This window comes from Rana temporaria, chromosome 1 (assembly GCF_905171775.1).
Source record: "Rana temporaria chromosome 1, aRanTem1.1, whole genome shotgun sequence".
NCBI lineage: Eukaryota > Metazoa > Chordata > Amphibia > Anura > Ranidae > Rana > Rana temporaria.
This window is the reverse complement of record NC_053489.1, coordinates 173,210,958-173,233,769: the sequence shown is the minus strand read 5'-3', so window position 1 is coordinate 173,233,769 and position 22,812 is coordinate 173,210,958. Positions and strand designations below refer to the sequence as shown.

General features: G+C 42.9%; 1 protein-coding gene across 3 annotated transcripts in view; it reads left to right on the top strand.

The window, feature by feature from the left end:
* TRAFD1 (TRAF-type zinc finger domain containing 1) overlaps positions 1-22,605 on the top strand; it is a 74,989-nt gene extending 52,384 nt beyond the window's left edge. For all 3 annotated transcript variants that reach the window (XM_040346200.1, XM_040346209.1, XM_040346190.1), the window contains exons 6-12: positions 631-933; positions 4,158-4,228; positions 7,993-8,157; positions 10,766-10,907; positions 15,223-15,448; positions 19,501-19,522; positions 19,649-22,605. In XM_040346200.1, coding sequence (XP_040202134.1) covers positions 631-933; positions 4,158-4,228; positions 7,993-8,157; positions 10,766-10,907; positions 15,223-15,448; positions 19,501-19,522; positions 19,649-19,696 — 977 coding nt within the window. In that variant the 3' untranslated portion in view covers positions 19,697-22,605. The remainder of the gene's footprint in view (positions 1-630; positions 934-4,157; positions 4,229-7,992; positions 8,158-10,765; positions 10,908-15,222; positions 15,449-19,500; positions 19,523-19,648) is intronic.
* Positions 22,606-22,812: the final 207 nt, after the last annotated feature.

Sequence of the window (22,812 nt, the reverse complement as noted above, 5' to 3'; positions counted from 1 at the left end):
CAGGGGACCTCAGGGAATGTTAACATACATGTTTGAAATTCGTTTTCAGAAAATAAAAGCAGGAGATTGACAGTCATTTTCTAATGAAAAAGTTTTGTGTAATGTAAAGATTCCGAGGGGGGGGTGCCCCATGAGTTTCTTGTTGTAAAGCCCTGATTGGCAAGGTGTGACCAGATAAACTGTGTACCAGTGTAAACCTATGAGATGACTACTACTACATAAACATCCTTTGTTCCATACCTGGTAGAAAGAGAGGGTTATTCGAAATCGGGAAAAGTTAGAAAGGGGTACATGAGATTGTCCAAGTAGCAGACATAATGCCAAGTTTTCAAGCTATGCAACATTAGGGGCTCAACAAGTGCGGGTGTAATTTGTGTGGGGGCCAAAGCAGGGCGGTGACTGGGATAGGCTCAATGTTTGGAGGTTCCAGGTATAACAAAAGTAGAATGTCAGAAGTGGCATGTAACCAGGACAGTTTTTTTTATTGCACAATTAAGCTATAAATATTTTATGTTTCAGTAATTTATGTAATGTCAACTGCCTTTTTTTTTTTTTTTTTTTTTGGTACATGTTAACTGACCTAAGGGATAATCTGCATAACATTTCACATTACTTTTTTCCTTGACATAGAGAGTCCGTTGGCAGATGGATTTGATGACATCACAGCTGACCAGTGGGAAGAGAATGAAGAAGTGCTTAGAGCGTTGCAAGAAGATACATTTGGTATCCCTAGCTTTTCTGATCTCTTCCAGCCTGTGACCCTTGGGAACAATACTGACATCAGTTCTCAACCTGAAAGTTCCTTCCCTAGAAGGGATCCTGACTTCTGGAGTAATATGTACTCTACAGACAACGTGAAGAGGACCTCTCACGAGAACAAAAATCTCAACAATGACGATTCAGCCCAACAAAATGTACCCACTGCTTCTTCCTGTAAGTGTTTCCCTGTTCTGTTATCTTGAAATATACGTTGTCAGAAATATGCTGTCTTATATTCTATTTTTCCAAATGTTAAATATTAAATTAAAATCCTTAAAACCAAATTCCATTTCCACCCAAAAACTTTAAGCTTTAAATAGAGAAGCGATGGGTTAGAACCTTTATCGATTATTTATTGTGTTTTTTTTTTTTTTTTTTTTTTTTTTTATTGCTATCCCTATCCCCTTAAAGTGGAGGTCCACCCTAAAAAAAAAAAAAAAAAAAAAAAAAAAAAAAAATTGCACCAAAATGCAAAAAATAAAAATGTTTTTACTTACCAGAAATTTCCAGTTGCTATGCGGATATTCCCAATCTACCTCTTCCTAGTCCACAGCAGGTCTTCTTCCTCCTCACGTTGTCTTCTGGTCAATGGGGCGCGCTGCCTTCTGGGAACTGTGTGTATCCCAGAGAGCAGCCGCCCATTCACAAAGCGCCGCGAGACTCGCCCATGCGTTGTAGGAAACGGGCAGTGAAGCCGCAAGGCTCCACTGCCTGTTTCCTTTGGTGAGGATGGCAGCGCCGGGACCTGCCGCGATCGAGGGTTCGGCCTCGGGGGGTCGACATCGCGGGCGCCTAGGACAGGTAAGTGTCCTTATTAAAAGTCAGCAGCTACAGTGTAAAAAAAATAAAAAAATCGCTAATGGAACCCCGCTTTTACTTTTTTTTTTTTTGTTTGCTGCTGCTACTGTAATGGTGGTTATGCATGTGGCTGTGCTGTCTGTCAGGATCTGAAAACGGGCCACACAGAGCTAAAAATTCTTTAGTGGGTAAAACCTACTTGGAGCAGTGAGAGTGGATCATTGTAGTACTCGCAGCTGTACAGGAAGCATTTATGTCTGTCTGCTACAATTCATCATATATATGTGTTAGAGTACGAGGTGTGACAGTTTTAATTCCTGGAATGCCTGTGGCGTAGTACTATCGTGGTGAGACACATCCATTCACACTTGAGCATGTTCTGACATTTTCCAACTAGGCCTCTCTTGGGTCGCAGACCAGTTGACTTAGTCTTTACAGAGTAGTAGAAGTTGTGTGAGTTGCCCTGTTGGCGGAAAATGAGTGACAGGAACCTAGAGCAGCGAATTAACAAATTTTGCATGAAAATTGGCAAAAGTGGGAGTGAGACTTTAGCTCTCTTACAACAGGCTTATAATGAACATTCCATGAAGAAATTGTGTGTTTTTGAATATCATAGGTCAGGGCTCGACAAATCCCGGTCGCTATGGCGACTAGAAATAGCCTCCTGGCGACTTGGCTTGGAAGGTGGGCAAATTTTTTATTTTTTTTTGTGAAGTCCCCAGCTCTTCCTTGTGTGAGCTGGCACCATCTGGTGGTGGCCATTGGTATTACAAGTTAAGCATTACAAGTTAAACAGCAATTCTAATGTAATTTTTCACCATTTTCACTTCTTCCTTTTAATTAGAACCCCCCAAACATTATATATATTTTTTATCCTAACACCCTAGAGAATAAAATGGCGATTGTTGCAATACTTTCTGCACTTTTTGGGGAAAAAAATTACACTAATAAGACAACAGTAAAGTAATCCCCATTTTTTTTAATATTATGAAAGATAATGTTACGCCGAGTAAATTCATACCCAACATGTCACGCTTCAAAATTGCGTCCGCTTGTGGAATGCCGACAAACTTTTACCCTTTAAAATCTTCATAGGCGACGTTTAAAAAAATCTACAGGTTGCATGTTTTGAGTTACAGAGGAGGTCTAGGGCTAGAATTATTGCTCTCGCTCTACCAATCGCGGCAATACCTCACATGTGTGGTTTGAACACCATTTACATATGCGAGCGCTGCTCACGTATGTGTTCGCTTCTGCGCGCAAGCTCGTCGGGACGGGGTGCGTTGTCTGGCTCTTAAATTTTTTAGCTGGCTCCTAGATTCCAAGCAAATTTGTCAAACCCTGTCATAGGTGATTTAAGGAGGGGCAGGAAGATGTCCACGATGATGCAAGAAGTGAGCAGCCAAAAACTCAAAGGATGGATGCAAATATGGGCAGGATGCAAGTCTTCAGATCGAAGACCAAGTGTGCAAATGCTGGCAGAAGAATTAAACATGAACTGGGAAATGGTGTGGCAAATCCTAACGGAGGATTTGTGAATGAGTTTTCCGAAAAGATGGTGCATCGAATCTTGACAGAAGATCAGAAAAAACGATGTCTTCAAATTGCATCTGATATTTTGAAGCATATAGAGGTGTTTTTGATAGTGATGAAATGTGCTGTTTCCAGTATGATCCAGACACAACATGCAGTGGAAAACCAAGGATTCGCCTTGCCCAAAGAAACCACGCATGTCTTGTTATTGGTTCAAAACCATGCTTTTTATTTTTTTATTTTTCTTTATCACAGGGCATAGTTCACTGGAAGTTCCTAGAACATGGTGCAATGGTCAACCAACATTGTTGCTTGGAAATTCTGAAAAGGTTACTGAAATCTGTTCAGAAGAAAAGACCAGTCTGACCAGTGGATTCTCCACCACAACAGTGTTTTTGCACATGTGTTTAGTGTTCATGTTCCTGGACCACTTGCCATCATTGAGGGGGAAGATAAATTCCCAAGTTTATGAAAATATCCTACAGGATAATATCGGGGTGACTGTGTGCCAGCAAAAGCTTAGTAGAAATTGGGCAATTCAGCAGGATCACAACGTTGAGCATCAAAGTAAATCCACCACAGATTGGCTTGAGAAAAAGAAAATCCACCTTTTTTTGGAGTGGCCCAGTCAGAGACCAGAACTTAACCCCATAAAGATGGTTGTGGAATGACCTCAAGGGAGCCGTTCACACCAGACAATCCTACAAATGTGTGCTGAAGCAGCTTGGTAAAAAGGAATGGTCATAAATTCCTCCTGAATGTTGTGCAGGTCTAATTCGGACATCGAAAGTGCTTGCTTAAAGTAATCTCTACACTAGGAGTTTTGACCTCTAAGAGTGCACTTACTTTTCCCTCCAGCACTGTGAATGTTTTAATGGCTGTGTTTTTTTTTTTTTTTTTAAATAGACCCAAGACCATTTAAAATAGTTTTGTCATCAGCTATCAGTGTGTTTTTTTTCCCTGGAGTCGCATATTGAGAAGTGAAATGGAAAATAAATGTATTAAAGCTTGTCAGTATATTGTATACATGGTGGTATATGTTTACATTGTATCATTTGTTTCTCCAGCTGAGAGCACCCAGTTGCCATGTGAGTTCTGTGAAGAGCTGTTCCCTCAGGAGGATCTTATTTTACATCAGGTACAATTATCAGACCCATTTCTTTGTCATACCTAGCAGCACAGCTGTGCCTATATAAATCTGCTACAGTGAGGGGGCAAAAAGTATTTGACCCCCCTGCTGATTTTGTAGGTTTGCCAACTGACATTAATACTCATGCTATAATTTTAATGGTGGGTTCTTTTTAACAGTGAGAAATGGGACAACAACAAAAATATCCCAGAAAGAAAAGAATTTCAAAAAAGTTATAAATCGATTTGCATTTTAATGAGTGAAAAAGGTATTTGACCCCTTTTGCAAAACATGATTTGGTGGCAAAACCCTTGTTGACAATCGGAGGTGAGACGTTTCTTGTAGTTGGCCACCAGGTTTGCACACATCTTAAAAGGGATTTTGTCCCACTCCTCTTTGCAGATCCTCTCCAAGTCATTAGGCCCCATTCACACGAGGCGGACTCCGTTCCTACGGAGTCCGCCTGCTCCCGCCAGCTCAGCGGGAGATCAGTCCGCAGATCTCCGCTGAGCCGACCGATGACAAGCTCCTCTCTGCTCACTGAGCGGGGAGCGGCTTGTTGGGCACCGCTGTCTCCTATGGAGCGATCTGATGAAAAAGGACAGCATGTCCGTTTTCATCAGATCTTACCCGATCCGCATGGACGGGTGGGGACGTGCCCCCCCATATGTCTGTTTTTAGCGGATAGGGTCGGATGTCAGCGAACATGTCTCCACTGACATCCGACGCTCCATAGGGACGCATGGAGCGACCGTTCAGGTCCGCCGTCAAAGCTGACAGGCGGACCCGAACGGTCCTTCGTGTGAATGAGGCCTTAAGGTTTCATTAAGTCGAACCTTCAGCTCCCTCCACATATTTTCTATGGGATTAAGGTCTGGAGACTAAGGTCCCAGAGTGGCCTAGCCAATGTGCTTCTTTAGCCACTAATTTGGTGCCTTATCCGTGTGTTTTGGGTCAGTGTCATGTTGAAATACTCATCCATGACCCAATTTCAATGCCCTGGCTGAGGGAAGGAGGTTCTCGCCCAAGATTTGACAGTACATGGCCCCGTCCATCTTCCCTTTTTGTTGCGGTGAAGTTGTCCTGTCCCCTTAGCAGAAAAACACCCCCAAAGCATAATGCTTCCACCTCCATGTTTGACGGTGGGGAGGGTCATAGGCATAATTCCTCCCCCTCCAAACACGGCGAGTTGATGCCAAAGAGCTTGATTTTGGTCTCGTCTGACCGCAACACTTTCACCCAGTTTTACTCTTAATCATTCAGATGTTCATTAGCAGACTTCAGATGGGCCTGTACTTGTGCTTTCATGAGCAGGGGGAACTTGCGATTTCAGTCCTTTACGGCGTAGTGTGTTACTAATTTGTTTTCTTGGAGACTATGGTCCCAGCTGCCTTAAGATCATTGACAAGATTCTTCCGTGTAGTTCTGGGCTGATTCCTCACCGTTCTCATTGACATTGAAACTCCATGAGGTGAGATCTTGCATGGAGCCCCAGAACGAGGGAGATTGAGTTATTTTGTGTTTTCTTCCATTTGTGAATAATTGCACCAACTGTTGTCACCCTCTTACCAAGCTGCTTGGCAATGGTCTAGCAGCCCATTACAGCCTTGTGTAGGTCTACAATCTTGTCCCTGATATCCTTGGACAGCTCTTTGCTCTTCTTGGTCATGGTGAAGAGATTGAAATCTGATTTGCTTCTGTGGACAGGTGTCTTTTTTTTTTTTTTTTTTTTTTACAGGTAACAAGCTGAGATTAGGAGCACTCCCTTTATGAGAGGGCTCCTAATCTCAGCTCCTTACCTGTATAGTATAGAAGACACGTGGGAGCAAGAAATCCTGCTGATTGATAGGGGATCAAATACTTTTCACTCATTTAAAATGTAAATGAATGTGTACTTTTTTTTTTTTTAAATGTGTGTGTGTGTGTGTGTGTGTGTGTGTGTGTGTGTGTGTGTGTTTTTTTTTTTTTTTTTTTTTTTTTTTTTTTTGTTTTTTTTTATGGATGATGTTGTGCTGTCTCCTCAATGTTGAAATAAGCTTACCATTAAAATTCTAGTCTGAGCATTTCTTTGTCAGTGGGCAAACGTGTACAATGTCAGCAGGGATTCAAATACCCCCCACTGTATGTAGCTATGGGTGGTTATAGACGGGAGATAACTTCCCCTATATTGACACTCTTCTACCAGAATGATGATGTTCTCATATCTGTGATAGCATCAGACACCCACCAGTCAGCCTCTCCAATCGTTGTAAAATCTTTTTAGATTGCTGCTGTTTCCACCCCATCCTTTAAAGGTAAGCAGAGCCAGGAGCATCTGGCAAATCTGACCCTTTTTAATATGTTCTCTTAGCTAAACATGGCTGTATGTGTTTGTAGCGCAATTGGCAAAGAGCTGCATGTGCACACTTGGGTTGTGTTTGTTAATCTGATATACACTATATTGTCAAAAGTAATTAAAAAGCCTGCCTTTACACGCACATGAACTTAAATGGCATCCCAGTCTTGGTCCGTAGGGTTCAATATTGAGTTGGCCCGCCCTTTGTAGCTATAACTGCTTCGACGCTTCTAGGAAGGCTGTCCACAGGGTTAAGGAGTGTCTATGGGAATGTTTGACCATTCTTCCAGAAGCGTATTTGTGAGGTCACGCACTGAAGTGGACTAGAAGGCCTGGCTCGCAGTCGCTGCTCGAATTCATCCCAAAAGTGTTGAGGTCAGGACTCTACCCCAAATTCGCTCATCCATGTCTTTATGGACCTTGCTTTGTGCACTGGTGTGCAGTCTTGTTGCAACAGGAAGGGGCCATCCCCAAACTGTTCCCACAAAAGTGGGAGCTGATGCCTTCTATTGTCGGCACCTAAGTCGATTCTTCAATCAGCCTCGAGTGCAGGCATCGGCAATGTAAGTAAGGGAAACCGGCAGGGTAAGCCTTCCTGCTCTACAGCCAGTTTCCTACTGCGCATGCGCCAGTAGGAAATGTGCTGTGTGAATGGTCCCGCAGCCTTCTGTGTGTGTCCCAGAAGGCTGCAGGGGTGGGGTTAAGAAGGAGCAGAACATGCTTGTTGATTGCCGTGGCAATCTGAGCCAGAGGCCTTTTGGGTGCAGCTCTGTTTTACCCTGCTCTAACATTTGTTTTAAAATTGAGGTTTAGTACTTGCTATATATGTTCCAGATCAATGATTTTTAGTGCCAACACCAATATGTGATTGCAGTGTGAGACTTGTAGCTATTGGCATCACTGCTTCTGGTCCAGTAAAAGGGATGCCAGTGGGACAAGGTCATCTAGTGCTCTGGGAGAAGATGGGAAAACTGTAATTGAACATGCTGCGCTGACAGTACTCGAGGAGTGAATGGCGCTCACTATTCTTCTTCTTACTATGTGCTCATCATTCAGTTCAGGACACTTCTCTTTTTTCTTTTTTGCAATTCCACCTAGCAATTCTGCCATTAACACTTCCTTTCTAAGGTTTATAATGCAGTACTTATGGAGGAGCAGTGTCACTATAGGATTACAGAACACCTCCAAACTCCCCATCTCTAGAATGTAGGGGGGAGGTGTTCTAGGGTTCACATTTCCAGAGGTGAGACCTTTCATGGATGACTGTTAATGCAAAACTAGAACAATACTCTCACTTATTTGAGTAGTTCCTGTGGGCACATGCAGGCTGCTTATAACATGTGTACTAAAAGTATTATATGATATGGTTTCTGTTTTTTTTTTTTTTTGTTTTTGTTTTTTGTCCTTCTGATTCTTCCCTTTTTTATTTCGGTTTCAGTCTGGATGTAGACTTCCTGCCACGTCCTCCAATAGAAGATTTTCCCCCATTCCTAGAGAAAATGTCAGACCATCCTCCCCACCTGTTCAAAGTTCACAAACGGTCCTCCTGCCCTGTGAATTCTGTGGCGTACTGCTGGAGGCAGAAATCCTGTTCCATCACCAGGTATAGTGGAAATTGGTGCCTAATGTGTTCTTATGATTTTTGATTTAGATAAGTTTACCTGCAGACATATTTATTGCTGTTTGCACGCAAAAGTCTGGATATATGCGTTTGTTATTGTGCATGTTAGTGCGTTGTAATGCCATTTATTTTGGATGAGCCAGGGCGGTCTGTGGCTGTAAACATGTACAGTATCTCACAAAAGTGTGTACACCTCTCACATTTTTAAAAATATTTTATTATATCTTTTCATGTGACAATACTGAAGAAATGAAATTTTGCTACAATGTAAAGTAGTGAGTGTACAGCTTGTATAACCGTGTAAATTTGCTGTCCCCATAAAATAACTCAACACACAGCCATTAATGTCTAAACCGCTGACAACAAAAGTGAGTACACCCCTAAGTGAAAATGTCCAAATTGGGACCAATTAGCAGTTTTCCCTCCCCTGGTGTCATGTGACACGTTGGTGTTACAAGGTCTCAGGTGTGAATGAGGAGCAGGTCTGTTAACTTTGGTATTATCGCTCTCACGCTGTCATACTGGTCACTGGAAGTTCAACATGGCACCTCGTGGCAAAGAACTCTAAGGCTCTGAAAAAAAGAATTATTGCTCTACATAAAGATGGCCTAGGTTATAAGAAGATTGTTGAGACCCTGAAACTGAGTTGCAGCACGGTGGCCAAGAGCATACAGTGGTATAACAGGACAGGTTCCACTCAGAACAGGCCTTGCCATGGTCAACCAAGTTGAGTGTACGTGCTCGGCGTCATATACAGAGGATGTCTTTGGGAAATAGACTTATGCGTGCTGTCAGCATTGCTGCAGAGGTTCAGCCTATCAGTGCTCAGACCATACACCGCACACTGCATCAAATTGGTATACACGGCTGTCATCCCAGAAGGGGATGGTGCACACGAAAGCCTGCAAACTGTTTGCTAAAGACCAGCAAAAAACTATAAGCAGCGCTCTGTAAAATAAGATCCAAAGTGTAGAAGTCATAAAAACAGGCACTTGTAACTATGGAATGATGATCCAACAATGTTTATTCCATCATAGATGAGATGAGCTGATGCAAAGTCTAAAATTCAGCTGTGAAACAAGTATAAAAACAATGATGTAATCGACAGATAAGTTATTCAACGTTACAACGGATGACCTCAGATGGGGAAGAGGGGTGAAAAGACATCCGGGGGGGCTCGCTGGTATCACATGGGGGCACCAATGCTCATGTTGAAAAGGATGGAAAGGAGCCCAGAGGCTGTAGAAGATGATGATATAGCCGGGTCCAAGATGGATAAAGCCACTAGGATCGGGAGGATAGAGGGCCGTCAATGTCAAGACTGGGATGGTGTGAGATTGCCTGGATGTTGCCAAAACACAGGGCTCAGCGGGTCAGACTCCTTGGTGGTGACACCACTACTGAGGGAAACCGGAGGAGCCAAGAGCAACGTCAGTGCTGCGCCAGAGACAGAGGAAGGACGTCTGTGGTCAGTTTGTGGAACGCAGTCGCAGCAACAGCTCTGCTTGCGTGAAGCATAGCATGATCCCCCTCCCTTTGGAGACTGGGCCACAGGGCAGTATTCCAACATAACGACACCAAACACACCTCCAAGACGACCACTGCCTTGCTATAGAAGCTGAGGTTAAAGGTGATGGACCGGCCTAGCATGTCTCCAGACCTAAACCCAATTGAGCATCCTCAAATGGAAGGTGGAGGAGCACAAGGTCTCTAACATCCACCAGCTCTGTAATGTCGTCATGGAGGAGTAGGAGGGAACTCCAGTGGCAACATTTGAAGCTCTGGTGAACTCCATGCCCAAGAGGGTTAAGGCAGTGCTGAAAAATGGTGGCCACGCAAAATATTGACACTTTGGGCCCAATTTGGATTTTTTTTTGTTGCTAGTGATTTAGACATTAATGGCTGTGTTGAGTTATTTTGAGGGGACAGCAATTTTACACAGTTATAGATGTAGTAGTACACTACTTTACATTGCAGCACAGTGTAATTTCTTCAGTGTTGTCACATGAAAAGATCTAATATATTTAGAAAAATGTGAGGGGTGTACTCACTTTTGTGAGATGCTGTATCTGCATATGCAGCACTTACCTGCGGTTAGGCACAAATGTCTGCTTCTGGACTCTGATATATTGCATCCGGGGCAGATATCTGTCCCTAGCGGGAGGTGATAGGTGAAAGTGGGGACATATGCATGTAGGTGCTTAGAGCTGCTGACAGCCCATGGTAGTTTTGGCATGTCATTCAATTGTACACACTGAGCAGCTACAAATACACTTGCCACACCATAGCCATTTAGGACATGTGAATGAGGCCTTCCACCATTGTGCTGAATAGAATGTATGCAGCAGCTCTGGTGTCGCCATGCAAGACGGTGAAGTCCTCAAAGTGCCTATTACAGATGGCTTTCATTGTCTTGCGTGCAGAAGAGGAATAGCAACTGGAAGGGGGTTGCTATGAGAAACCTAGACCCTTATAAAGTATGTTTGTTCTTTTTTGTATACTTGATCTGATGGGGAATACTGTAGCTGTATAGCCTTGGTGCAATTTTCTGTAATCCTTGGTTGCTTACCAGTTTTCTGCATGTTTTTAGGATCAGTGTGAGAAGTGTCCAGACTCTGGAAAAAGCTCTGCTTTTACACCAGCGCTACTTCCCGATGATGTAACACGCGAAGAGAAGCCTTACAGAACTTATGAAACTTCAACTTTTCAGTCCCGCCTTGGTCCCACAACAGGTTAGTGAGGTCACAGAATTGTAAGGATATTTTAGCTGATGAGAAGAACCACCTTTCTATACCATAGCAGTAGCTTCAGTTTATTCTAATAAACTGAATGGCAAAGAATTTATAATCGATGATGGTTAAGCTTCTTTCAGCTAAACAAGTTTTTCTTAACCACTTGCCCACCGGGTTAATTCTGGCACTTCTCTCCTTCATGTGAAAAATCACAATTTTTTTGCTAGAAAATTAATCAGAACCCCCAAACATTATATATTTTTTTTTAGCAGACATCCTAGGGAATAAAATGGCAGTCATTGCAATACTTTTTGTCACACCGTATTTGCGCAGCGGTCTTACAAGCGCACTTTTTTTGGATAAAAATCACTTTTTTGAATTAAAAAATAAGACAACAATACATTTTGCCCAATTTTTTTATATATTGTGAAAGATAATGTTACGCCAAGTAAAATGATACCCAACATGTCACGCTTAAAAATTGCGCCCGCTCGTTGCATGGCGTCAAACTTTTACCCTTAAAAATCTCGATAGGCGACGTTTAAAAAATTCTACAGGTTGCATTTTTTGAGTTGCAGAGTAGGTCTAGGGCTAGAATTATTGCTCTCACTCTAACGATCGCGGCGATACCTCACTTGTGTGGTTTGAATACCGTTTTCATATGCGGGCGCTACTCGCGTATGCGTTTGCTTCTTGGGTTTTCTTATTTATTTTTATTTAGTTTTATAATTTTTTACACTAAAAAAAAAAAAAAAAAAAATTGATCACTTTTATTCCTATTACAAGGAATGTAAACATCCCTTGTAATAGAAAAAAGCATGACAGGTCCTCTTAAATATGAGATCTGGGGTCAAAAAGACCTCAGATCTCATAATTAGACTTAAATGCAAAAAAAAAGTCATTTTTTCAAATGACAAAAAAAAAAATGTTTCTTTAAGAGGCTGGGCGGGACTGACGTTTTGACGTCACTTCCACCCAGCAGAGCTATGAGGACGGGTGAAGGAGATTTCTCCTTCAGTCCCGTCCCCGCTCAGCTGCCGGACACATCCGATCCCCTCCGCCGCTACCGACGGCTCCGGTAAGCGGCGGAGGGCGCGGGAGAGCGGCGGGAGGGGGGGGGGGCCCTCTCCCGCCACCGATAACGGCGATCTCGCGGCGAATCCGCCGCGGAGACCGCCGTTATCGTGTACACCACCGCCCCCTGAAAAGATGAATATCTCGGTTGTGGCAGCAGCTGCTGCCGTTATCGAGATATTCAACTTTAAAAAGAGGACGTCTTTTTGACATGGGGCGGTGGTCAAGAGGTTAAAGTAGAACTAAGAGCACAACCTTTTTTTCCAATTTGGAGTAAGGGAGGGTTATAACCCCTGTCAGGGTTTTTTTTTTTTTTTGCAATCTGTGTTTCATTGGCGAGAATTCCCTTCACTTCCTGTCCCATAGCCACAACGGTAAGTAAGGAGAAATTGCTTTAACTGCTTGCCGACCAGCCACCGCAGTTTCACGGCGGCAGGTCGGCTCTGCTGGGCGAGATGACGTAGATCTACGTCATCTCTCCCAGCAGCCAATAGGGGTGCACGCCCCCCGCTCGCGCCTGACTCCTGCGCGTGCCCGGCACCCGCGATCGCTCGTTACAGAGCGAGAACCGGGAGCTTTGTGTCTAAACACACAGCTTCCCAGTCCTGTCAGGGGAGAAATGCCTGATCGTCTGTTCATACAATGTATGAACAGCGATCAGTCATTTCCCCTAGTGAGTCCATCGCCCCCCCCTACAGTTAAAACACACTCGGGGAACATACTTAACCCCTTCCCCGCCCCCTAGTGTTAACCCCTTCCCTGCCAGTGGCATTTTTATAGTAATCAATACATTTTTATAGCACTGATCGCTATAAAAATGCCAATGGTCCCAAAAAAGTGTCCGAAGTGTCCGCCATAATGTCGCAGTACCGGAAAAAAAATGCTGATCGCCGCCATTACTAGTAAAAAAAAAAAATATTAATAACAATGCCGTAAAACTACCCCCTATTTTGTAAACGCTATAACTTTTTTCTTTTTTTTTTTTACGAAAAATATGTAGAAGAATACGTATCGGCCTAAACTGAGGAAAAAAATATTTTTTTTATACATTTTTGGGGGATATTTATTATGGTAAAAAGTAAAAAATATTCATTTTTTTCAAAAGTGTCGCTCTATTTTTGTTTATAGCGCAAAAACTAAAAACCGCAGAGGTGATCAAATACCACCAAAAGAAAGCTCTATTTGTGAGGAAAAAAGGACGCCAATTTTGTTTGGGAAAACACGTCGCACGACCGCGCAATTGTCAGTTAAAGTGACGCAGTGCCAAATCGCAAAAAGTGCTCTGGTCTTTGACCAGCAATATGGTCTAGGGCTTAAGTGGTTAAATCGAGGGAATCCCTGGTTCCTACTATTCGCATTGGAAGATTTCCGCTCTATTGCTGTCCTGGGGAAAACCCAAAATTTTAGATTTAATTTTGATGGTGATGAGGGTGAATCTCCCTAACTGGGACACAGACAGCAAAAAACAGGTGTTCTAATCCCTCTCCACAACGAAAAAAGTTTGCCTTTTTAGTTATATTTTTAATTTGATATGTACATTGCTCATGTTTTAGAATAGCTTGAACCTGTTACTTCTCTTGAGCGGCTACCTATGAAACATAACCAGCATGTTCTGGCCTTCTCCCCCTTTCCTTCTGGTACTTCTATTTATGGGGTAACACATGACACCCCCCCCCCCCTATCTTCCCATCAATGTAGTGATTGGTGAATGAGCAGCTAGGGACCAGGCATGAGTACCCTGACACAACAACAGCCAACAGTTCCTGTATACGTCTCAACTTGCTCAGCAGTTCAAAACTTGCATACTTATGTTCCGTAGAGAAGAGTGAACCTGTTACTTTGACCAATATGCGCATGTGCTTTAACCTTTAGACGCCACATAGAATTTAAGGTTGGGTTGACACAAAATGGATTCTATTTGCTTGCTATGTGCTACCACACTTGGTAATAAAAAACAAAGGGCTATTGTTCCTGCTTTTATCTGTTTTTTTGTTTTCCATTTTAGAACTAATGTCTCAGTTTAAAGTGTTTGTAAACTTAGAAATTAAAAAAGATTTTTTTTAAGGTGAGCTTTGTAATATCACTACAGTAAAACCTTGGATAATTCGTTCCAGAAACATGCTTGTATTTCAAAGCACTTGTATATCAAAGCAAATTTCCCCATAAGAAATAATGGAAACAAATGTATTATTCGTTCCACAACCATTTATTCATAGGTCAGTCATTTTATAGTCCATATAAAAAGATTATAGCAATGTGATCGGTTGTGTAACCATAAAATGTCCATCCACAAATGGAAGCAAAATCCAGCAGGATCTACAGAGTATAAAAGAGAAGAGAGGCGTCTCTAAGTGTAGCAATATGTTGCTAAATGTTGTACCTTCATTAAATGTAACCATATTGCTACACGTGGAGGCTCCTCTCTTCTCTTTTACACACCGTTGTGACATGTCGCTACTTGTATATCAAGTCAAAATTTATTTACATTTTTTTTCTCGTCTTGGAAAACGCTCTCAAACCAAGGTTTTACTGCATTTTAATTTTGCCTGCAGTGCATTTCTATTACCTGAATGACCCTACTCGTTCCCCTCTTCCTGGTCGTAAACGGACTATACTAAGCATGGCAGCTGACCCATGCTAGCGTGGTCACTTTACATTTCATGCCATCCCACTGTTGGCGCACAACGTGCCTGTATCTTCTGTGGTTTGTGAATATCACCCACCCTTCCCGCCTCCCCTGATTGACAGTGCCTTCCTTAGCTGATCCTCTTCTTGAAGCAGCAGGGGAAAGGGGAAGTGTCACCAGGTAAGATTGCGTTTCATTACCATTGGGAACACTGATGCTGGGTGATGAATGTCACTTCCTACAGTGACGTGAATGGCCCAACAACGATCACATGACCTGCATTTGCAAGACCGAAAAACAAATTATTGGCACGTTTTATAAAAATGTAAAGATAGATTCATGAAGTGCATACATTCATGAATTTAAATAGGTAAAAGTAGTTGTAGAGCTCAGTAAACACATACACCTATCGGTGAATGCCACTTATGTCATTTTAGTAGGTTATTCACTTATATCATATCATATCGTATATCATATGCCGATGATACAAATACCACCACTAGTTTTATGATCATGAGGGGATGGCTTCGGATTTTTGTTTAGCAGCAGAAGAGGCTTTTAGCTATTACACTTTGTATATTAAAAAATACATTTTGTTTATTTTACCAACAAAAGTTGATGCCGGTCTGGGCACTAACCGATACCCAAGGGAGAATGCAGCTAGACCTCCACTTCCTGGGAGAACATCACTTCTAACAGCAAAACGGTACCAGCCACCAAGAATGAACAACACCCTGCGCAACCCCGTCCTTGAGGACACGAGAAGAAAAAACCAAGAAGAAAATATGAGGCTCCTTAGAAACCAGCGCCATGACAACCTACCTAGTGGAGCATCCAATAGGTAGACCTGCTTCTCATTTATACAAAATGCAGGTTTTATAACCGCTGATGGCTTTTATGTATGGCTCCTCAAATGAGCAATCTTGCCATCAATTGGCCACGATAAAAAAAAGTTGTGGGTGCTGATGAATGAACACCCAATGGTGTGTTATAGCCACCGCTAAACCGTGCTGCTGTCCAGTAACATGGAATCAAAATGCTAAAAAAACAGAAATGGAAGTGACTGACAGCGCTTAGAGGCTGGCCTGAGAACAAATGATTGACTGCTGCAATAACTCGCAAACTCTTTCAAATATGCTTGCTAGATGAAAGGAAAGTTAAACAGTATATGACTCCTAAATTGTGAGGTTGCCACGCTTACTGTGAGCCTGGCTCGGGCTGGATTACCGTGCCAGACTGCGTGAATCCAGGGAAGGAGTCGGTTCAGTTTGAGGCTATAATGGTCAGCATCCTTCCCTGGATTCACTCAGTCTGGCACAGTAACCCATCTGTGCCCTAGCCAGCCTCCAAGCCTATTTGAAAGTATTTATGGGTTGTTGCATCCATCAGTCTTTACCATCAGTTGAGTAAATTCAATGTGCAGTTATTTTGTTACTATGAACATGATTCAATGTAATATAGAAAATTAATTGTGTGTGTATGGGGTGTTTTTTATTTTTTATAACATGTCCCTTTTAAGTGTGTGTGTGTGTGTGTGTGTGTGTGTGTGTGTGTGTGTGTGGGGGGGGGGGGGGGGGGGGGGGGTGGGCGGCGGCGGCGTGCCGGCCACAGAGGTGCTGTGGGAAGCATTACGTCATCGAAATCATGAGATTGGGCAAGCAAATCTTATCGGCTGGCTTTTATACTGCCCATGGAGTGCAAAGCTCTGCGCTCTCACTACCACTCTGTGCTGGATGTGTCCTGTTGGTGGTTAGTTTTTGGCTGGTCCATAGGACTTAGGGCGGTGCTTTTATCGGACCAGCCAATCACTTCCGGTTTTCTGAGTGACTCATCCTGGCTGGTCTGAACATGAGGATTCGGCCGGTGATCGGGACATCTCACTGAAGCTGCTAGCAGGTAATTAAGCAGAGAACTCTTGTGTTGTGCTCTCAGAACGTGCAGCAGTTGCCTGTGTACTTTGTGTAGTGGATGTGGGAGGTAGGAGGGGGGAGTGCAATGAAGGGCTGAGAAGCTTTTAGCACATTTCCTGGGGACAGTACATCTGGATGGGGCTGCTAGTGTTATATGTGTGGCAGGTAGGGGGAGGGGCAGCCTGGGACGCAGTGGATAATGTTATAGTAGTTGTTCAGGCTGTCCTCTCCTCTCATCCAGCTGAATTTACTCCCAGTCTGAGAGCAGAGATTAGAGGTTCTCCTTGGCAGGGGGATCAGATCAAACTGGATGGCATGGTGACGACGTGCTGAGAAGACAGGAGGAGGGGAAGACCAGCTTCCTTCACTGTACACTGATCTGTGCTGGATCAGAACACCGACAGGCAGATCTACATTCTCCTGATCATTAAACATCTCCTTCATCGCTCCATACCATCCATTCCATCCATTCATCCACCCCACCCATCCATCTATTCCACCCATCCCACCCCATGCATCCACCCATCCCACCCCATGCATCCACCCATCCCACCCCATGCATCCACCCATCCCACCCCATGCATCCACCCATCCCACGCATCCACCCATCCCACCCCATGCATCCATCCCACCCCATTCATCCACCCACCCCATTCATCCACCCACCCCATTCATCCACCCACCCCATTCATCCACCCACCCCATTCATCCACCCACCCCATTCATCCACCCATCTCATCCATCCCACCCACCCCACCCCATTCATCCACCCACCCCATTCCACCCACCCCACCCCATTCATCCATCCCATCCCTTCCCATCCACCCACCCATTCTCCCACCCATCTATCCACCCCCCTACCTGTCCATCCCTTTACACCCCTTCCTGCTGGTTGTGTATATCGTGGCTATCCCTCCTCTTTCCTATATGAAAGCAGTTGGTATTGTTCTAAAGCTGACCATACTCTATCCAATCCCCTTTTTTATCAGGCCATACACAATACAGTCTGTGCAATTTCCTATAGATCTGCCAACTACTATGTAGTGCAAGAGCCTGCCTTGGGGGGGGGGGGAGCAAGTGAAGGGGGCCAGTTCTGTTTTGCACCTTCCCCTAAAATTTTGGTCGCCACTGCATACAGTATACCGTGTTGGATTCCGGCAATAGGATGAGAAATTTTGGTTTCACTCCCGGAACAAAATTCAGTCAGACTGAGTTCAGCTCAGCCATTGATGGAGCTTTGAATTCTATGAATGCACAAAAAGCGTTCTCTGATTGTCAGAGGCGGGGCTGATGTCACTAACTTTGCTTTGGCCAATCTGAGGAAGTTTTGTACTTTTTCTAAACGATCAGGTTACTTCAAAGCTCAGGCAAGGTGTCTGTGCAGGATTGACAACACCGCTGAATCTTAAGAGCAGTGACATCAATCCACTGGCATTGGCCTTGAATAAGTTAAGGCCCCCCAGACACCAATGTTTTGTGGTCCCTCGACCTCTTGAAAACAATAAAAAAATAAAAAAAAACCTGCATTGAGATTTATTACAAAATACATGAAGCAAATATTGGAGTAGTGGAGATGCAAAAAAATAAAAGTAAGTTATTGCTTTTCTTTAAAGTGGTTATAAAGTCCCACGTATTAATTACTTTGATTCTCTCCTGTTTTTAGGTCCCTGTTCAGTACTCTGTGTGTGTGTGTGTGTTTTTCCTAAAATTATAATGCTAAATGTCTTCTTTGCAGAGCACTGCTGTGCAGACACATGACCTCCCTCTGCTTTCCTTCCATGTGAGTACAATGGGAGGGGCTGAGATTCCCCTGTCAGGGTTGGCCAACCAGTAGCCCGGGGGCCACATGTGGCCTGCGGAGCCCTCTGATGTGGCCCGCGACCTCCTTCTCTGGAATGGTGGGTTGGCAAGCCCAGATCACAGGTTGCCAACCCGCCATGCTGCAGCATGAGTGTTGTGAATGAAGCTGGTTGTAGAGGAAGAAAGCAGGCTGCGGAGCAGAGCCCCATAAGCCGATGCTTCCTCTACAGCGCCGGCATTTGCCACAGGCGGAGTCTATGGCAAAGTTCAGCTAACCCGCAGAATAGAGACAGGTGCACTACGCTGCACCCGCGTTGTGGGTAAACTGCAGCACATCAGTGTGAAAGCAGTCTTGGGCCCCTTTGACACGATCAGCCTGACCAAATGGAACCCTCAATTCACCTCTACAGAGTGACAGATGTTCGTTTTATGCCTACCTCCAATCCGAAAAACAAAGGGAATTCGCCCCCTTCCATCTGGGCAGATCGGAGGACCTATAGAGTAGCCATGACCTGTCATCCGCCCGCTCCGCTCATTGTGGCCTGCGACTGGTTACCAAGTTGCTTAAGTGGCCCTCGTTCTTCAAAAGGTTGGGCACCCCTGCTCTATGTTGAATTCAAGCTGGCAATCGGAGGTCACGTGTCTGCACAGCAGGTCTCTGCAAAAAGGTACTGAACAGGGACCCTAAAACCGAGGAGGATCAAAGTAATGCAGGGACTAGAATTGCACAGGCACGACAGGAGAGGGGCGGAGAGGAAATCGGCTCACACACAGACTACGGAACTGATAGAGGGAGGGAAGGGCAGAAGGAGAAGGAGAGACGCTGAGTAGAAGGCAGGATGACTGAGGTATGTAAACTGATCATGCTATCATGGCTTGGTAGCCATGATTACCGTGGTCTCCACACCTAGGGGGGAGACCGGATAGGCAGGCTCAACCAGGTAGTGTACAACATAAAATGGGACAAATGATGATACAGAGACCTATGCTATATGTTATGACTTAAAGGGACAGGAGCAATTTTTTTTTTTTTTTTGGGGGGGGGGTTACAACCACTTTAATTTTATGATTGAATGATTTTGTTTTTTGATTGCTGCTGGCTGGAAGACTGCCCTGTAATGACTGTGACTGGCAGACTACCAAATATGCAAGTTATAACTACATTTTTTTTTTTTTTTGGTAGGAATCCAGGCTCCAGAAACAAGGTAATGTGCTACAAAGTACACACAGCAGCACAGTTTCTTAATTGGAGCATACATTCAGGTAAAATTATGTAAAATCTCATTTTCTCCTGTACATAATTTTTTTTTCTTTCTTTTTATCTTATTCAGGTGACAAATCAGAAGATAAATCCTGAAGATGTTGATAAGGAAGAATAATATGTTCATAATGCAAATGTTCAGAGCACTATAGAGCTATATATACAGTATATAATAATTTTTTGATCTCCAGAATCAATTTTTATACTACATTTTCTATAAAATAATTGTATGTAATGCCAGCCTGTAAAATCTCTTCAGCTGCATCATTAACAATGTTTTTGTATTCTATTTTTAATATTCTATTTTGAAAAATAGGACTTTGTTTCGGTAACCCATGGTGAATGAACGTAACATTCCACTGGAGTCCTACTGCTCACCAGGGAATTTTTTTTCTATGGAGGAATTGCCTCTTTTTTTTTTTTTTTTTTTTTTTATTAAGCGTTTTCCTTGTGTAAAACTTTGCATTGCCAGAGAGAAGTGTATGTGGCTTTTTTTTTTTTTATGGAAAAAGGTGTGACATTTTTGGTGTTTAAAAAGCCAACTATGTAGGCACTACATGAGGTCTCAGTAATTCATGAACAAAAAGGAACTGTCATCAGGGAGTAGAAAAGAACTTTGCCAAGCGCTCTTTGCCACGGATCGTGTTGTAAGGCTTGTAATCATTTTGGAAAATGTACTGTTTTTTTTATTTTTTTTTAATACAGAAAGGCTTGTTCAAGAAGGGTTCTGACTGGTCAATGCATTTTTGTTCCTTTTTTTTTTTTTTTTTTTTTCTTCACTTTTTTTTTTTTTTTTTTGCTTTAACTGAACAAAGCTGTTGCTGGCATTCCCATCAACTAACAGCCATGCATAAGAAGATAAAATATGAATATGTACTATTTTCTTTCCCCTTTTAGCCACAACTTTCAGTGGGGGACACATTATAATTTCCAATGGCTCCCTCCCAGTGAAGTTAGAGCAGGGTGGGTGCAGACAACAATTTTTTTTTTTTTTTGCTTGTCTGCTTACCTTGCTCTAAACCCACATTCAGTGAAATATGGAAGTTGCCTTTGAACCGGACAGCTGAAAATGCTATTTGAGTGACTGCCATGCAGAGCCCCCAAACCAAAGGCTTTCTAAATTTCTAACCTGTATGCAGGTTAAGACTTCGATTTTGCTTTTAACTTCTGTTCCTGCATCCTTGATCTGGGTCAGCGATTTGAAAAGTATTGACGCCAAAGATAGCCAGGAAACTGGTATTTTTAGTAAGAGGAAGCAACGGCAGCTGACATATTTATCTCAGTACAGGTTTCTTTTAATATAGACATTCTATCCACATTGATATTAAACATTATGGGGGATATTTGCTAAAACTGGTGCAGCTGTGCATAGTGACCAATCCTCTTCTAACTTCAGCTTATCCAATTAAGCTTTGACAATGAAAACCTGGAAGCTGAGTACTTTGTACAGCATTTTCTTTACTGAAATGAGCTAATTTAATAGGCTGCACAGGGTGTAGCAAATCACAGCAGCCAGTAAGAATTTCTGAAGCAAGCTCAATGCAAGGTGGATTCTGATTGGCTGCTGTACTGATTTTGTGCATCTTACAGCATAATTTTTTTCTTCATGAGGACGTAAGCGGTTTTCTATAACTGCAGCGGGGTCATGTGTGCAAAAGGCGCTGAGCAGAATTCTTTTAAGCTTGTGATCCATTCTTTATGAACACTTTTCAATTGGCTGTGAGGCTTTACATGGTATTACACCAGCCTCGTATGCTCCATACTAATATGTTGTTTTAGCGCCACATCATGTGCTCTCTTAGATTCTATGTTAGGGTTTTTTAAGTTGCCTCCTCAAACACAAGTCATATACCAGAATATTATAATATTGTAGTGATGTGTGACAGCACGTATACCATGACAGGTTATTCTTTTTAAACAAATCAGCTGCTGATTGCTGGGAACTGTTTTTAGGGGAAAAAGGGATGATGGTGATAATTTTGTCACATCGAATGGCAATTTTAAGCAAAGAAAAATTGAATCTCCTATAGCGGCCAGTGAGTTGTTTTATCTGCTTTCACTGAAAACAAAGCGGTCATTTCCCAGGTAATTCCCTCTGATTTAGGGTTTGGCTAATCCTAGTCAGGCTACATTACAGTTGGGAAGTGCTTGCAAAAGTATGTGGGCTACTCCACATAGGAACTGCAATCCCATTGGATGCATAGAACTAGAGTACTCTTCAGCTAGTAGTATTCTGTGGCTTCTGTATAGTTTAGCCCATACGTTTTACTTCCATTACTGATAAAAGGTCACTTGCAGATTATTCAAATCTACCTTTAGGCAGGGCTAAAATTTCTGGAGACCTCTATGCCTATTGCTTTCATAGTGCCATCTCTCTAATAGTGTGATCATGCCTACATGTCTTCCCTAATGAAAGTTGAGGGCTTTCTCTCCATATGTCTGTACCATCTGTGCTAGAAAAATACAATCTTTCATAGCTGTGGCTTGCTAAGTGCTGGTTTACATGCTGTGATACCTGTCATGGCGTCACCTGAACTGTCATGATTTTTCTATAGTGAGTAAGTTTAGAGGTCCTATATTATTTTAGTAGTGTGCATTTTTGTTGTACTTTACACTGGCTGTGTTTTGATTTTTTTTGTTGTTGTTTGTTTAGCTATTAATGTAGAACTACGGGCATTTTTCTTATTTTTGGGAGGGGCTGGGGGGTTACCTCGGCTAGGGTGTATCGTGCCTGGGTTGCTGCTCTGTCCTTTATTATAACCATTACCATATCACCATTCACATAATGACATGTATTTTGTGCCAAGGCTAGATGGGAGCAAAAAGACAACACTAGCGATGGTAAAGGACGGAGCAGCAAAACGGCCAATGGAATATATCCTAGCAGAGTCGACTACACTTCCGAAAAAAACGCTTTTACCTGGAGTTCTGCTTTAAGCCTTCTTCAGAAACCTATTTTTTTCTGTAATGTGTGGTGTATTTGTGTTTTCAAGTTTGTCTAAAACAAATAAAATACTTTATACCTAATATTGTGTTTGAAAATGTATGCTGTGTCTCAAGAATTTTGCTTAAACAGCCAATGATGATTGCACTGCATGATTGATTATGGCAGAGGCCAAGTGCTGTATTCTTTTAAGGCCCATGGCAGACTAGCGATCTTATTGGCAGCAACTAGCCTGTGACATCATCGCTAAAGAAAACCTATCACCTGCTTCTATGGCATGACTCATTTTC